This window comes from Cervus elaphus, chromosome 26 (assembly GCF_910594005.1).
Source record: "Cervus elaphus chromosome 26, mCerEla1.1, whole genome shotgun sequence".
Classification (NCBI taxonomy): domain Eukaryota; kingdom Metazoa; phylum Chordata; class Mammalia; order Artiodactyla; family Cervidae; genus Cervus; species Cervus elaphus.
Genome location: NC_057840.1, coordinates 44,996,200 through 45,014,087, shown reverse-complemented (window position 1 = coordinate 45,014,087; position 17,888 = coordinate 44,996,200). Strand labels below are relative to the sequence as shown.

Sequence of the window (17,888 nt, the reverse complement as noted above, 5' to 3'; positions counted from 1 at the left end):
TATCTATTTCAAAACATGTTTTACTCTGTTGTTTTCTGTTTTTACTTTCAGGACTTTAGTTTTTTTAAATAGCAAATCTACATTGTTACTTAAGTAACATACATTGATTCAAATAAAATTCACTATTGAAACCCTCTGTCTCAGTTGTTATATAAAGCCAGAAAGGACATTTTTCTTGCTTCAAGATGGAATCTGAAATAGTCCCAAACTAAATGAAGTTTAACTGTCTTTTCAAAGGGTACTTTGATCTGACTTGAACCAGCATTCTCATTCAAAATCAAGATTCCCAAACAATTATTATATAAATTTTTCTCTCTCCAGATACACAGGTCTTTATAATCCTCTTTCTAGTAATTCCCATAATATATCCTCAGACCATTTGTTCCAAGAAGGAAAAAAAAGCATTCTTTTACCCAATTTCAGAAAATTCTTGGTTGCAAGTCCTGTATAATGTATCAACACATACTGAATTCACAAAAGAATATGTAGTACTTCTTTGACTACAGAACCCTTCTATTCTCAGACCATCTGAAGCCAGCATTACCAGAAACAGACCTCAAAAATACTTTCCTAAAGCCTCTTACAAACCACAATTAAATTAGCATATCTTCCATCTCTCCCCTCCAACATGAGAGTGCAATCTCTCAAGCCATTAGAGCCAAAGCAGACAGAGAAGACAATGAAAACCAGACATAAGGGAAGACCCGTACCACACAGGCAGACCAAAAGAGGCTAGCAATTCACCTTTACTACACAGCGGAAACTCACCATTCTAGAAGCACACATTCACTAACCCAGACGCCCTTCTCCTCGCTGCAGCTAAACCCAAAACAAGAACCAACAGACACACACACACAGAAACGAAAAAGCATCGTAATAAAGGGGTAAGTAAATCCAAATGATACAGAACAAAAAGCCAAAGCAGGTATTCAGATTAAAAAAAGAAGTGGCAAAAAACCACAGAAGAACACACAAGAGAAGACTTCTACACATGGGCATCACCAGATGGTCAATACTGAATTCAGACTGATTGTATTCTTTCTAGCCAAAGATGGAGCAGCTCTATACAGTCAGCAAAAACAAGACCGTGAGCTGACTGTGGCTCAGATCATGAACTCCTTATTGCCAAATTCACACTGAAATTGAAGAAAGTAGGGAAAACCACTAAACCATTCAGATATGACCTAAATCAAATCCCTTACGATTACATAGTGGAAGTGAGAAATAGATTCAAGGGACTAGATCTGATAGACATAGAGTGCCTGAAGAACTATGGACGGAGGTTCGTGACATTGTACAGGAGGCAGGGATCAAGACCATCCCCAAGAAAAAGAAATGCAAAAAGGCAAAATGGTTGTCTGAGGAGGCCTTACAAAAAAATAGTTATGAAAAGAAGAGAAGCAAAAAGCAAAGGAGAAAAGGAAAAATATACCTATTTGAATTCAGAGTTCCAAAGAATAGCAAGGAGAGATTAAGAAAGCCTTCCTCAGTGATCAATGCAAAAAAATAAAGGAAAACAATAGAATGGGAAAGACTAGAGATCTCTTCAAGAAAATCAGAAATACCAAGGGAACATTTCATGCAAAGATGGGCACACTAAAGGACAGAAATTGTATGGACCTAACAGAAGCAAGAGATATTAAGAGGTGGCAACAATACACAGAACTCTACAAAAAAAAAATCTTCATGACCCAGATAACGACAAGAGTGTGATCACTCACCTAGAGCCAGACATCCTGGAAAGCGAAGTCAAGCGGGCCTCAGGAAGCATCACTGCAAACAAAGCTAGTGGATGTGATGGAATTCCAGCTGAGCTATTTCAAATCCTGAAAGATGATGCTGTGAAAGTGCTGCACTCAATATGCCAGCAAATTTGGAAAACTCAGCAGTGGCCACAGGACTGGAAAAGGTCAGTTTTCATTCCAATCCAAAAGAAAGGCAATGTCAAAGAATGTTCAAACTACCACACAATTGCACTCATCTCACACGCTAGCAAAGTGAAGCTCAAAATTCTCCAAGCCAGACTACAATAGTACATGAACTGTGAACTTCCAGATGTTCAAGCTGGATTTAGAAAAGGCAGACGAACCTGAGATCAAATTGACAACATCCGATGGATCATTGAAGAAGCAACCAAGTTCCAGAAAAACATCTATTTCTGCTTTATTGACCATGCCAAAGCCTTTGACTGTGTGGATCACAACAAACTGTGGAAGATTCTTAAAGAGATGGGAATACCAGACCACCTGACCTGACTCCTGAGAAATCTGTATCCAAGTCAAGAAACAACAGTTATAACTGGACATGAAACAACAGACTGGTTCCAAATTGGGAAAGGAGTACCTCAAGGCTATATATTGTCACCCTGCTTATTTAACTTCTATGCAGAGTGCATCATGCAAACTGCCGGACTGGATGAAGCACAAGCTAGAATCAAGATTGCTGGGAAAAATATCAGTAAACTCAGATATGCAGATGACAACACCCTTAGGACAGAAAGTGAAGAAGAACTAAAGAGCCTCTTGATGAAAGTGAAAGATGAGAGTGAAAAACCTGGCTTGAAACTCAACATTCAGAAAACTAAGATCATGGCATCCAGTCCCATCACTTCATGGTAAACAGATGGGCAAACAGTGGAAACAGTGGCAGACTTTATTTTTTGGGGCTCCAAAATCACTGCAGATGGCGACTGCTCCTTGGAAGAACAGTTATGACCAACCTAGACAGCATATTAAAAATGAGAGACATTACTTTGCCAACAAAGGTCCATCTAGTCAAAGCTATGGTTTTTCCAGTAGTCACGTATGGATGTGAGAGTTGGGACTATTAAGAAAGCTGAGCGCCAAAGAATTAATGCTTTTGCTGTGGTGTCGGAGAAGACTTTTGAGAGTGCCTTGGACTGCGAGGAGATCAAACCAGTCAATCCTGAAGGAAATCAGTCCTGAATAGTCACTGGAAGGACTGATGCTGAAGCTGAAACTCCAATACTTTGGCAACTTGATGCGAACAACTGACTCCTTAGAAAAGACTCTGATGCTGGGAAAGATTGAAGGCAGAAGAAGGGGACGACAGAGGATGAGATGGTTGGATGGCATCACCGACTCAAAGGATGTGAGTCTGAGTAAACTCCAGGAGTTGGTGATGGACAGGGAGGCCTGGCGTGCTGCAGTCCATGGGGTCGCAAAGAGTAGGACACAACTGAGCGACTGAACTGACTGACCTACCCTACTACTCAAACAACTTGAAGGTATGGAATGAATCTGAAGCTTTGTTGTATTTTTCCTAAGATGCCACACATAGTATGCATTCAAATATTTGCAAATAGAATAAAAACTTCAAATAAACATGTCATTAAAAGCTACTATGTGAAATATGCAACTGAGATTACTCAAAAATTGCATGTCACATAATAGCAATCACTTCCTACTGGAATGCAGCATAAAACACTGCTTTCCAAGTACCACCTTACAAAAATAAGAGAGTTACAACACTTAGTAACCTAAGGCTTCTTAAACATTAAGTATTAAACTTCTGAAACCACTGATATATCACCATGCAAGCTTCCTGAAAGCACAATGATATGTACGATAGTGAAGTTAATAAATTATAATATACCTCTATAAGATGAACTGTTACCATAAAAACTATATTGTTAAATGATATAAAATGGCAGGGGAAAATGCTCATGACATAATTTATTTCAAAAAATAATAATTCACATTAAGGCTCAAAGACAGCATGCTAGGATACTTCTCTGCCTTCACAGCACCATCTTTCCAAGGATTCAGGGACCACAGAGCACCTTACTGTAAAGGTGAATTAAGGTTTGCATTTTCAGGAATTCGCTAGTGGTCCAATGGTTAGGACTCAGCGCACTCATTCCCAGAGGCCAGGTTCAATTCCCGGTAGGGTAACTAAAACCCAGCAAGCCATGCCACAAGGCCAAAAAAAAAAGTTTGCATCTTCAATTCTCTACATTTCAGGAATAACAAAAAAAAGAGCAAAAGTCTGGGGTGGCGGGGGAGTAAAATGCAAGCCATTATCCACTCTACAAAGGCACCACAGTAGACCTCTTCTTCCTGGTCCTCCAAATATTAACAAAGAATACATATCCATCCTTCTCTCATGGCTGAGTTCAACTTCAAGTAATGGAAGGAAAAATGGTATTTTACAACTGACTTGGCAATTAAAAAAAAAAAAAAAGCTCAGTATAACAACTAGAAACATATAATTCAAATGCAGTAACTAATAATAAAACACATACTTCCACAAATCAAAAAGTTTCTAAGGAACTTAAAATTGCAAGCCATTTTCAAAGCAAAATATATAATACTCACCCAACCAAAAAAAAGCTGATAAGGAATGCTATAAACGATAATAAAGTGAGACAAAATTACCTTTTACTGCTGATAATTTTTATTACTATAATAAAACTACAATCTCCAAAAGAACTTTCTCTTTATACAACATATAATAGTAAACTACGGCACACATTTTTTTTCATACCTAGATTAATAAACAGAAATCAACTGCCTGGTAAAGATTTTAGAATTACAAAGGTAATATACAAACAATACGTTTAAACAGACTTGACACAGTCCCTTTCCAAAACAAACCAAAACCATTCAGACAACGAAACTGTAAAGGCAGAAAATATTTCAGAATATTGCTGTAGTCAATCCAATATCCTAGACCATTCATATTTTATATAGTCAACATAGTAACATATGGTCTCCTAAAAAAACCCTTTAAAGAAATATCACAACTGATTTAAGTACTACCCCCAAATTAAATTCAGCAACTAATATTTGTCACATTTCTCAGCGACAACTCTTCTCTTACAATTTAAGGAAGCAAAATTTCCTATTCTGGCAAGAGAGTTATCTCTCAACACATTTTAATCACTAAACACTGTCTTTTGTGTACTAATATCTCCATCTGCTGGAACAGAACTTCCTTACTACCAAAGTTCTTAAGGACAAAAACTCTGCAGTAGAGATTTTGCAACTACTTAAAAATAAAATTTAATACTTAATTTCTACCTCGGGATTTTTTTTTTCCTCTAACTCATAGGACCTTAAAAGCTTAGACCTATCCTTATTCTTTTACCAACATGATTCAGAAAAGTTCACTAAATTAAAACACTTTGCCTGCTACGTTCTCTTCTCTCTCTATCCTTAGGATTAAGATACAAAGCAGTAGCCTGAACAGCACAATCTTTTTCCTTTTAGGTTATCTTAAAGTTCTCTATCTCTCTGGAACATATCTCCATAAATACACACATAAATACACTCACTAACCCCTGATTATAAAATATATTCTCCTATAATTTCTGCTGGACATGGGGTAAAAACTAACAGAAACAGTCAGTAAAACAGTGAAAGAACTTAGCTAATAAATGACAACATCAAAAGTTAAAAAACAAGATTTGGTAGAAAAAAATACTTACTACAAATTGAATAAAGCCAAAGAAAGAAAGAAGAAAATTATATCAAATGGAAGAATAAGAGATCACTGGCTGTATCTATAATTTGTAACATGTCTAAAATATATTTAAAATGTTTAAATATATTCAGTAGTTGTACAATTATTAGCAATATTATTTTCAAAGTATGTTTTTTATATTGTAGCATAAAGTAAATAGGAAATTCTGTCAATGTCAGAAACCACATTATTTTGGTGTTGGCAGAAAAAGACACAATTATAAAATTAAATAAATGTTAAAATTAAATTGAAAGTAGAAACATGAACTCATTAACTGTCGAGCTCTGTTCACAGAAAATGGCCAATGGCTTGGAAGTAACCTCACCCTGACACCAACCAATACACTCAGACTAAATTCACATCTCTAATACCATTTCCAGTAAAAAAAAAAAAAAAAAAAAACACCTTGCAGAAAGGGTTAATTCTAGCTGTGGGGCAAGGGAGTGTGGGGCATCAAACTGTTCCAGAAAGCAAGCAAGATTTTCAAAAGACACAAAAGCCAGTTAAGATTATCACAGGCCAAAACTGTGACAACTTGAACATCAAAAAGAATATTAATTACAGTGGGTTTATTAAGATTCTTGAGCCCTTAATAATTATCATGAAACACAGAAAAAATTCATTAGTCATCTCTTGAGCTAGCTAGCAAACCAACACTTTACTCTGACAACCAACCAACACTTAATAAGAACTAATCCTTCAGTAAGAATCTATCTAACTCTTCCACTGGGAACATATTCCAGGCTCCCTGACGGCAGAACCAAAGCTGGGTTCCCGGGGGAAGGGACACCATGGTATTATACTTGGACCTGTCCATCTTCAGATCGGAATTCCAAAGTAACAGATACGGAAGGCATAAAGAACAAGCTCAGTAACAAGAAAGTTACATCAGTGTCATAAAAAAAAAAGACTGAGACGGTTCTAGATTTAAGGTTTGAAGCTCTAACAATCAGATTCACTGAGTGATTCTGAGTCAGATTCTGATTTCCACAAGCCAGTTCAGTTATAAAGAATATTCTGGAGATAAAAGGAGATCTGAGGGGCTTCTCTGGTGGCTCAGCAGTAAATAATCTGCCTGCAGTGCCCAAGACGCAGGCAAGGCAGGAGATGGGGTTTGATCCCTGAATTGGGAAGTTCCCCTGGAGAAGGAAATGGCAACCCATTGCAGTATTCTTGCCTGGGAGATCCCATGAACAGGGCGTTTGGCAGGCTACACAGTCCATGGGGTTGCAAAGAGTCTGACAGGATCAAAGCAACTTGGCACACAAGGGGATCTGAATACAGATTGCTTATTACATGAATTGTAGGATTAATCCATTTTGTTCAGTGTGAATTTACTATGTAGAAAACTTGTTAGTTTTTAAAGAGATATATAAATATTTAGAGATAGAATGCCAAAATCTCTAATTTACCTTAAATAAATTAAAGTGTGGGCTTCCCTGGTGGCTCAGACAATAAAGAATCTGCCCTGCAATGCAGGGGTTCAGTCCCTGGGTTGGGAACATCCCCAGAGAAGAAAAGGGCAACCCACTCCAGCATTCTTGCCTGGGAAATGCCACAGACAGAGAAGCCTGGCAGGCTACAGTCTATAGGGTGGCAAAGAGTTGGACACAAGTGAGCGACTAACACATATATATACACACACACACACACCCAAAGTAAAATGGATGATAAACAGTCGAGTTCCCAGAAAGTATTCACTGTACTTGATGAAACACATATATTTAACAGTATTAGGTAAGTACAGCTGTAACAAAATTTTTCAGTCAAACTATGTCAAAAATTCCCAAGATTCCCCAAACCAAGAGTTTCTTCAATTCTCTTTAATTCACACAGAAATGAAAGTTCAATTCTAAGTAACCAAAAACTGTACTGAGAGGCAAAAACATGAGCCCCATGTGTTCTCAATACTTTAATATGAATACAGTAACTTACAGGTAAAGAAAAAAATAATTTGCATGTATGTTTATTTACAGTTAAAACACCATTTTAAAAAACTCTAAAAAGTTAAAATCTAAAACACAGAAAAATCAAAAAATATTTTTTATTAAATATTTGGAGACAATATAAGAATCCTTCCAAATTCCCTACTGTCTTAATTCTCCACAGTTTCCAAAGTCTACTTCCTTAACCTATTTGTTCTATACACTCTTGCTAGTTTATCTTCAGAGATTTCATCATGGCATCCTGATACAACCCACATCATCAATGGTTCCTTACAAGACTGAGTAAAACCTTAACACTGACCCAGCGTTCAGAGCCCATCACGATACAGCTGCAAACTGGTTTTCTGGCTCTGCTCGGCTCTTCCTTCTCACCGCTTCTCTACATGCATCTGTCATCTCAACTAACCTCCTCGAAACACACTTTTATGAAAGTCCTTCAATCTCCCATCACTACTGTTTTGATACTACCTTACTTTTCCCTTCTGCTGAACATCCCTTACCCTCCCATTCACCTCATTAAAGACCAACTAATAATACCATTCACCTATTAATACCAAATCAAGTTCCACTTCTTAAAAAATCCTTATTAGACACTTCAGCATAAAGTGACTTCTGAACTTCCAGAATGCTAGAAATGATTCTCAACACAAAAACTAGCTGATATTCAGTTGGATAATTGACCCTTCTTTTTGTCTTCTTTTCTCATTCATCTGGTTGCCCATCCTATGAAAAAACCACCTGGAAATGCTGACGGAGGTTAGATGATGCCGCCTTATAGCCTAAGAAACTCTTCTGCATATATTCTCCATCCTCAGAGTATTTTGATTTGAAGTTACCAGTGTAGCTGGTAATTCCATTTAGAAACTAAGGTTCAGAAAGGTTACAGATCTTGTCCAACATCACCAAACTAACCAGTTAGCTGTAAAGTCATGAACAGGTCCCAGGTCTATTAGCTAAAGAACTGTTACTACTTTGCAACATCTCATTAGCATATGGACAGAAACACAAATTTTCATGTTTATGCTGGCACACGTGTGTACACAGACCCACACACAGTCAACACCTGAATACCTGTTCTAACAATGGGCACATCACTGCAACAATGGTGGCAGCAGCAGCAACACTAATGAAGAATTATGGGCAGTCAATTTCAGAGTAACTTATATGATCTTGGTTTGAAATTTTTATTTCTTCTAACCAATTCTGTTAGAGTTGACACATTACTGTTAACACAGCAAGTGACGGTGGTTTATACTCAATTCTTTTGCACCTACTCAAAACAAACAGTGCAAGCTCCAGATGTGGGCCTCGGAACTAGGATGCAGGGGCTACCTAGTGCAGCTCTATTTCCATGGGATTTACTATCATCCATCTTTTAGCTGTCATTAGAGTTGCCTACCTATGCTTGTAACCACCCTATGCTAACCTAAAACTGATACAAGTCTGTATATTCCTGATATGAATCGCCCAACAATAGTAAACTTTGACACAAGTTTCTTCTTGAGTAGTTTTCAAAAATAGGAATTTACAGTAATAAAGAGAGTAAAAACAATACTCAATATTCACTAGATTTATTTGCACCATGTTATTTTAAGAGCTAAAGCTCTATCCTTCGGTTACTAATCAGTTTAAGTGAATGAGTTGAAATTCTCTAAAAATGTGTTTACTTTTTTATTATTAGCCCTTTAATTATCATAAAGATCTACCATTGAATAATATATGTGTGTGAATTCTGGCTCCGAAACGATGACCAGCATTTTGCTGAAGCCCAACATATCACAGAATCAGGAAAACCCTCTTCTGTTTTTTTTCCCCGTCATGTCCACAATCCGAGGCAACAGGAGAAGTTCTTCTCTGCTCCATGTCGGCAGTAGTGTGGTCAACCCGCAGACCACCCACCGTGCTGTGATCTGCACCAGTCACAAGTCTCCCTAACTCGGTCTCTGCACCTGTGAAACGAAGACCTCATCCCCCAACTCACAGTCCCTGGTAGCTCTGAAATTCCATGATCTTCTGGCATCACTTCAGCACGCCTTACACTCAACTACATCTAAGAAGAAATGTTTCACATTTCTCCCAGTTTTTTCCACATATAAGTCTCTTCAAATACTCTTTGTAAATGAATTTTCAGACCTTGTAAAATATTATGACACTGAGTTAATGGAAAAGTTTCAAGTAAAAATTACATAAAAGTTTGCTTTTTACCAGCGCTTTCTTTTTAATGTAATAATTACATGTATGTTACGTATTTTTCCTCCAAGAATCTGCAAAGGACCAGGTGATCATGCCCCATCTTTACAACTCGTCCTGCACTAAAGTCAAAAGCAAGATATTTAATATCCACTCCCTTTTCCACTGTTGATATATAATCATTTCAGTCCTGAGGCCAGACAGATTTTTACTTTGAAAAACTTCCTTACTCTGAACTTCACCATTGCAGCACCCATGCGCAAGGATTTCAAGGCCAGCTCACATCCACTGCAGGGCTCCCTTTATACACACGCAGGCTTGTACACATGCAAACACATACACCCCTTCCTTAGAACCACGGCCGCAGAGCACAGGGCCGCTTCATGGACTTAACTGTACTTTCATGTTTTTCTGAGACTTCAACCTCCCTGAAAAGCATCCAAATTGATAAATTCTGCTTTAACACAAGTAATGTGATAGAAATGCTAAATGTAAATTGAATCATTTCACCAACCTCAAAACTTCGTTTAATAAAATGTGTAGGTTAGAATCAATACATGAAACAACAGTATGAATATAAACACAATTCTGTTTATTTTATTAGACTTGACAGGATTGCTAGGTTTTCAAATGAGTTTCTGCTTCAGGAAACTGAGAAAATGTTGAGAATATTAAGTACAGTCATCACCTTGTTAATTACAAGAATTTTGGATAAATCACTTAACTTCAACAAGCTATGTATTTGTTAAACTCTGGACACATTTACTTTAAACACTGTTACGGATAAAGCAGAGAAGTAGACTCCTTTTAAGAGAATTAAATTTCAGTTAACTGAAATTTTCAATTTATCAGTCTTCTAAGTAATGACACTTTCAACTTAGCTTCAATAAACACCTGTGTCTTAAAAACTGCTATTTGTGTTAAATTACTGTAACAGCCACATATGTTTACACTCAGCTTTCCTCTAAACTAAAACCATTCAAATAGTCCTTATTTACCCTTAGCACATCAAAGCAGCGCTTAGGAAGAAGAAATCTTTCATATTCACTGTGCTTTGCACAGAGTACAAGACATACATATCTGCTGAATGTTGCCTTTATAGGTAACTGACTAGGGGAAGGTTCACCTATGTAATTCCATAAATTCCAAAACTTGCACAAGCTGAGATGAACACTGACAGATCTTTTCTGCCTATGGACTGATACACTTTGTATAAGACTGGCTAGAAACTACTGCTTAAATAAAGCAATTTTATCTTCCTAATTCTCATTCATACCAATGGTAGTAAAATAAAATTAAGCTCCTTGAGGGCAAGTACTGCAAAAAATATTATAAGATTTCTAAAAAATACCATTTTTAAAAAAATATGTGTACCTTTTTTTCCTAATTACCCAAAACCATCTGCTTAATCCCGTATTTTAGAGAAACTAGAAATGAACACATTTTAGAGAAACTAGAAATGAAAAAAGAATTTAATTTTTTTCTTGAATTAATTCTATTAATTCAACAAATGTCTGAGATCGCACATATGCAGGCTATGAGGTGGCCACTTTCAAGAAACTATTTCTAACAGACAAAAGAGAGAGATAACATTACAAACCAGAGACAGACAAAAAAAAGAGATGATATTACAATGTTAAGTATGATAACTATATAGAGAGTAGTACCTAACACAGGCCGGGGGGTTATATTTATAGTCAAATTTCGTTAACAGAGTCACACTAACAAAACAAACCATACTCACTATGAAAAGTTTAATGCTATTTTTGGTTTCTATTAAATGAAAATAAACCTGTAAAAATCTTACTTGGGCATCAAGCAACCTAGCTATTTTGAGTCCCAGTGCTGACATGCCAATTCAAAAAAGTGATAAGCATTTCCTAAAAGTTCTCATTAAGAGAAAAATACATTTTTGCACTTAGAATTCACACTTAACTGTCAATGTCAAAAAAAAAGGGGGGGTCGGAGAAAATGACGAAGTCCTGTCAATCATGCAAATAAAAAATCAGCAAGCACATAATTTTAAGTATGACTTCTTCACATGGGCCCATGCACTGACCCCTTCCCGTTGACCCTAAAATACATCCTTACATATCTCACAATAGCTGACATGTAAGTAACAGAAAATTGCTCAGTGGGCTCCAACTTTTAAATAATCAAAAACTAAAACTTAACAATAGCATAGCACTTCCAACATCTCCAACAGAATAAGGCCAAGTTTTACTTATAACTGCACCATTATAAATCAAAGTATATTAACAGCATTGAATTCCCAAGTAAATTAAAATGCGGTTCCAGTCAGATTATAAAAAGTTACCTTTATAATCACACTGATGTAATTCTCTTAATACCAAAAAAAAAAAAAAAAGTCAAAAAACAAAACAAAACCTTATACAGGTCTCAAAAAAGGAGCACCTGAATCATGCTCAGGAAAGGGAAGGAGGGTTCACTTCATGTCTTTTGTTGCAGGCATTTATTTCCCTTAAGAAGGAAGCCAAAAACCATTTGTTCTTACGAAAAATGGATGCATTTCAACTTCAGGATTGTGACTAGTAGGGGGAAAACAACAGGAATAAGATGTGTACGAAGCATGAACTTGTTTTCATTTGATATGCTCAAAGCCATTTAAGAAAAGGTGCTCACACCAAACACACTGGCAAATGTGATTAGCAGAGACCTATTTTATTAACTCAAGTACATTACAGCCTTGAGAGTAAAGATTTACTACAAAACCATGTAAACTGGATAAAGTTAAGAAAAAGAAGTCACCTGCATCATAGTATGTACAAGCATTTTACATACACACTCTTGTCTACAGAGAAGTTAAGCTTCAAAGTATTGAATAAATGACCCATGATACAAATTATCATTTCCATTATTACCTTATTATAGCTGCTGACACCTTCTGGGTGAGGAGAAAAAAGGATAATGGAAAAAACTGATTATGAAAACTAGCTACCTTCTCATTACTAGTAATGCAAAGGTTTGTGCATACAAAAACACAACCTTTGCTCCTAAAGAACAGATTACTTCAACTTAAACTCAGTTTGTTACAGATATTGATTATTGTCAACAATGCTTCTTCGGCAGTGGCAGCGGGGGGTGGGGGGGGACCAACTATAATATAAACTTATATAACAAAATTCCTCTCAATACAAAAAAAATAACCATGTAATTTCTAAACTCAGCAAGATTTCTCAAAAAAAAAAAAATGAACTGTAGGAAAACTAAAATATGATATAGTCAACAATGAATGCATAATGAATGGAAACAAACATTTAATATTGGAAAATGTTTAACTAGCAAAGCAAATTTTAATTTATTTTTTTGCCCTCATTTTCAAGGGAGAGGAAACAGGGAGAAAAAATAAATTGAGGTCAAAAAGAAAATTTACATCTCTCCCTCACCCCCAACCCCAAAAAAAGATAACGAAAAAGTGAACACAAATTTTTCAGATCACTAACGTGGACTCTAACATGTTTGCTCTTTCTGAGCCATGCACTACTTTTTCAGTTATTCACAATAAAAAGATTTAGACTAGTCTTCCTCAAAAACTATACCATATAGTCACAATTTTCATATCTGCCTAAAAATGAACACTCAATCTAATTTTAATATCTCTAGATTTCCATTTCCCCCTATTTGGGATTTTTAAGCAGAGTGATTTTATTTTTATTTTTATGCTGTCTCAATTCTAAACTGCAATACTTTATTAAAACAGAACTTACATTCAAATACTGTTCCTGCTTAAGTTTCATTTTCAAGACAAACGAAGGTTTCCCAAAAAAACAAACAAACAAAAAAAAAAAACACCTATTCTTTCTCATGGATAGTTCCAGGCTGGTTCAGTGGAAAACTTCTCTTTAAAGGAAGAGCAGTTTAACACTTTAAAACCTCAGTCAAACCTATCTGTGATCGTCTCTATCTCAATGGAAGACCAAGTATCAGAATTATCAACTGATGGTATGTCTTTTATGAGACTGGTCCAACCCAGAATTCATTCAACAACCTAAAAAAGCAACCATGCTAAATAAAGTTACTTCAGAGAAAAATCTGACATCCCCTCTCCTGCCCCCCCCACACACAAAAAAAACAGTAAACAAAAAAAGACTGTTCACAATCCACAGTCAAAATATAATCTAAAGGTTAACCTGGCATAAAATTAAAATGCTTACTCTAAAGCATTTAAGTTTTAATCAACCAAATGAAATCTAGAACACAGAAATCCCCAATGTGTAACTGGCCAAATAAATATTCTCAAACTGACCAGGAAATTTTTTTAAAGCTTACTTTTGAAAAATATGTCAAAATAAAATTGCTACTCATTTAAAACTTACAATTATCAGAAGATACAACTACTATCAGTAAGTACAATATCTTCACTAATCACTGAAATAAAATTTAGTTTTAACTGAATTTAAAAAGAATTCTTCAGCCAAGCATATGGACAAAGGAAATTATAATTCCTAACCACAAACAAGTAGATTAATTTGTTTTGGACAATGATAGGCCACAAAGGAGTAAAGGACAACTTGCCAAATTTGAGAATCAAATCACCCAGCACAGATAAAAACGTGATGAACTTCAGAAACCAATATTTTTCTTAAGTCAAGTTAAGTTTATAATAAGGCTAACAATTACAGGAAGCAGCTTATTCCACACTAAGGAATAACCCCTTTTCCTCCCTGTTTGTACTGGTCTGATAAAAAACAATCAAACTTCCTAGTCATTATGCTGTCCCTTTTTAAACATCCTAGCTACTATACAGGAGCAATCTTTATGCTGGGGAGTTGAAAAGGCTAAAACTCAATAGAAACTGAGACAGAGATGAAGTACACCATAATAAAAATAAAAAATACATATTACTTAGACTGTTTCCTCCTCAACCAGTGGTTTACAACATTTAAAACTCAAAACGATTACTATTTCCAAAGAGAGAAACGAACAAACAAACCTTTGTTAGAAATAATGGACATAATTGGAATTCTAGATTTAGAAGATCAAAAATTACTACGCCAAAGGTTAGAACCAACTGCAATTACCATTTAGAGATTTCAGGCCAACATAACAGTACAAATGAGAAATCTTTCAAAACTAGTCAGAGAAACTCAATTTACTTCAAATAGTACAAATGAGGAGAAAACATTTCCAAACTTTTTATAACTCCTATGCTGTCTCACTGAATCCAACATTTTAATTCAGACGCAACTTTAACCCTAATATAATCAAAGCCTATTTTCATTCTAATGACTATAAAAGATTTCTTCTATACAACTACGCTTAAAGAAAAAGCTCAAAGTTTTTACGAATACCACTAAAACTTTAAATGCATCAAAACGTGCCAAGAAAAAATAGCGTTATTACTTCCATAGCGCATGTGGAATTCATGAAATCACATGAAATGTAATAAAATTGTTCCGAAGTGTCTTCAAATATATATACGGACACAAAATGACAAAAGGACCTATGATTTAAGTTTCAACTAAATTTAATATAGGTCAGGTAACTGAGAATGTTACACATTTTGCTCCAAACATCTCTTAAGCTTAAAAAAATATAACTGGCGCCCCTTAGCGCCCACAATTGGAAATACTCAATTTAAGAGTTCCAGCAATTTTTTTTTTTTTGACATTCCAGAAAGTTTTCGGCCTCCACAATCTTTCAAATGCCAACACAAATAGGAAAAGCAGAACCCCTTAAAGGCACAGCTCAAGTTTTCCCCGGAACAATTTGATATGAACTGATTTGCTGTTTCAACTATGGGAGGAAAAAAAGCTCATCTCAATGAAATCTATCTACTACTGTATGTTTAACATATAAGCACACACACAAAAAAAACAGTACGCAGTAATATCCAACAGTTTCTACTTTTCGAGTTGTTTCTGAGACTTTCATGGTAACCAAAGCTCCTGGGATGCTTCTTCAACCTCCTTTTATCACGCAGATATTTCCGGTCTTTTGTTCTTGCGTGACATTCCAACTCCCCAACCTTCAGATCCCTTTCTCCCAGATCTGTTGTAAAAATCTCTCAAAATCCTTACGAAAAATCTACAATCCAATGTTCATCGCTATGCAGCAGTTTTCCGTTTTCTTCAAACAGTCCTCCCGGAGATGCTTCTAAGCAAGAAAAAAAAGAAGAAACTCCACGCTACTCGATTTTCAAAAATGACCCCCTTCGTAGTGGTCGCCTTTCCCCTGGCGGCCACGGAAACGACCCCGGACAGGGACGCTCCGGCCCGGCCGCGCCGGCGAACCTCAGTCGAGCCCTCTCCGAGTCGGCCGGAAAGAACGTCCTCGGCGGTCCTCGCTCCTCGCAGCTCTCCGCCGACGAAGCTCTGCTGCAAACTTTTGCTCGCTTCGTCTTCGCCCTCTCGGGCGCCTCGGCTTCCTGTCCTACACACCGAGGCGGCCGCGGCCCTGGGGGAAAGCTCTCCGCCCAAGTTCTCTCCAAGTCGGACGCCGCCCGCACGCGTCCTCGCGGTATTTCGCCTTCACCCCCCCCGAAAGTGAACTTAAAACTCCCCGACGGGGCTCGCTTCCCCAAACAAAAGGACAGAAAAGTGCTTTCCGCTGTCATTTTGTCCTCGCCTTCGGCTACGGCGGCTGTACTTTCGGTCGGCTCTGGGATGCCTTTCAATTCACCCAGCCCCACGCTCCTCGGTCCCCTCGAGTATTTACAAGCTGCGCAAACTTCCAAAAACAAAAGCACAAGCCCCACTCGGGGAACCGCCAGGACCTCTGTTGGGGGGTGGGGGGGTGGCCCCTCCGGGAACGGCCCCGAGGCCGGTGTCCTTCAGGCGCCCGCGAGGCGGGCGAGGCCGGGCTGCTCCCCGGGAGGCCCGCGGAGCTCGGGGCCGTCGCGGAGCTCGAGGCCGGGCCGGGAGCCGGCAACCCCGCAGCCTCCACAGGCGCACCCGCCGGGGCGCCAGCGACGCTAGGCCGGGCCGGGGTGAGGGAGCCCGGGGTGGGGGGGGGGGGGGGGGGGAAGCGTCCCACCCGCGGGTCCCGCCCGAGCCCCGGCCCGCCCGTCCCGCGCCCCCCGGCCTCGGCGCCGCCTCCGTGCGCCCCGCCCGGGCCTCGCCGACCCCGGGCGCACGGTCCCCCGCCGGCGGCCGCGCGACCTTCCCGCCCTCCCCACACTCCGGCGGGCGTCGGGTCCCGGGGAGAGGGGCCGCCGCCCGGGCGCGGGCCGCAATGGGCCGGGCCGGGCAGGACTCACCTTCGTCCAGCAGCCGCTCGAGGTGGTTGAAGATCCCGCAGAAGTTGGGCAGGCTGCTCATGAGCTTCTTGTCGTTCATCAGCTGCATCAGGTAATCTGGGGTGGGCTTCGGCTTCTCCTTCGTTTCCATTTCCCCCACCATATTCCAGGCTCCGCAGCTCACTCCGCCCGCCGCCGCCGCCGCCGCCGCCGCCGCCGGAGAGGGAGGGAGGGGCGGGGAGCCCCGGCCGCCGGCCGCTCGGGACTCGGCGTCCCGCTCCGCTCCGCTCCCGCGCCGGGCGCCCGGGCGGCCGGACCGCGCGCTCGCCGCGCTCTCCCCGCCCCCGCAGGCACTTTCCGCCCGCGGCCCGACGCGCTCCCGGCCCGCCGCCGCCGCCGCTCCTCGGCCGCCGGCTCGGCGCGTCCCTCACGAGGCCGGCGGGCGGGAGGCGGGTCTCCGCGGGCCGAGTGCGGGCGCGGGGCCGCTCGGCGCCGGACGAGGAGGAGCCGGGCCGCCGCTCGCCCGCCCGCTCGCCCGCTCTCTAGCTCGCTCGGCTGGTCGCGCCCGCTCGGCCGCCGCCGCCGCCTCTGCCGCGGGCTCGGGGTCTCTCTGGGCTGGTCCCCGCCGCGGCCGCCTCTCCGCTGCCGCTGCCGCCGCGCTCTGACTCCGCTCCTCCTCTTCCTCCTCCTCCTCGCCGCCTCCTCCTCCTCACTCACTTGGCGGCGGAGTTCGCCTCAGTTCAGGCGGCGCTGCCAGCGGCGGCGGCGGCGGCGGCGGCGGCGCGGGGGGAGGGGCGGCGGCGCGGGGAGGGCCGGGGGCGGGCGGCGGGCGGGGCCGCGCAGGGCGGCCGTTAGCGGGGCCCGGCCGGCGCGCTCCTCCTCCCGCCGCCGCCGCCACCGCCCCCCGCGGCCCCCGGCCCAGGCGGTGCCGCCGCCGCCGCGCCGTCTCCCTCAGGCGGCCTGAGGGGAACGGCGGCGGCCGGCGTGACGGAGGCGGCGCACAGCCAGCCCGGCCTGGGCGCCGGGCCGGGGGATCGCCGCTTCGGGCGAACGGAGAGCGGAGGGAGGGG

At 40.7% G+C, this 17,888-nt stretch overlaps 1 protein-coding gene across 7 annotated transcripts in view; it reads right to left on the bottom strand.

Annotated features, from left to right (window-relative positions):
• Positions 1 to 17,178, bottom strand: part of QKI (QKI, KH domain containing RNA binding) — a 142,359-nt gene extending 125,181 nt beyond the window's left edge. For 2 of the 7 annotated variants that reach the window (XM_043888191.1, XM_043888194.1), the window contains exon 1: positions 16,840 to 17,133. In XM_043888191.1, the coding sequence (XP_043744126.1) occupies positions 16,840 to 16,981 (142 nt within the window). In that variant the 5' untranslated portion in view covers positions 16,982 to 17,133. Of the gene's footprint in view, positions 1 to 16,839 lie in introns of all 7 variants that reach the window. The other 5 variants (XM_043888192.1, XM_043888193.1, XR_006337952.1 and 2 more) reach the window with 4 other exon arrangements.
• Between the last annotated feature and the right edge of the window lie 710 nt (positions 17,179 to 17,888).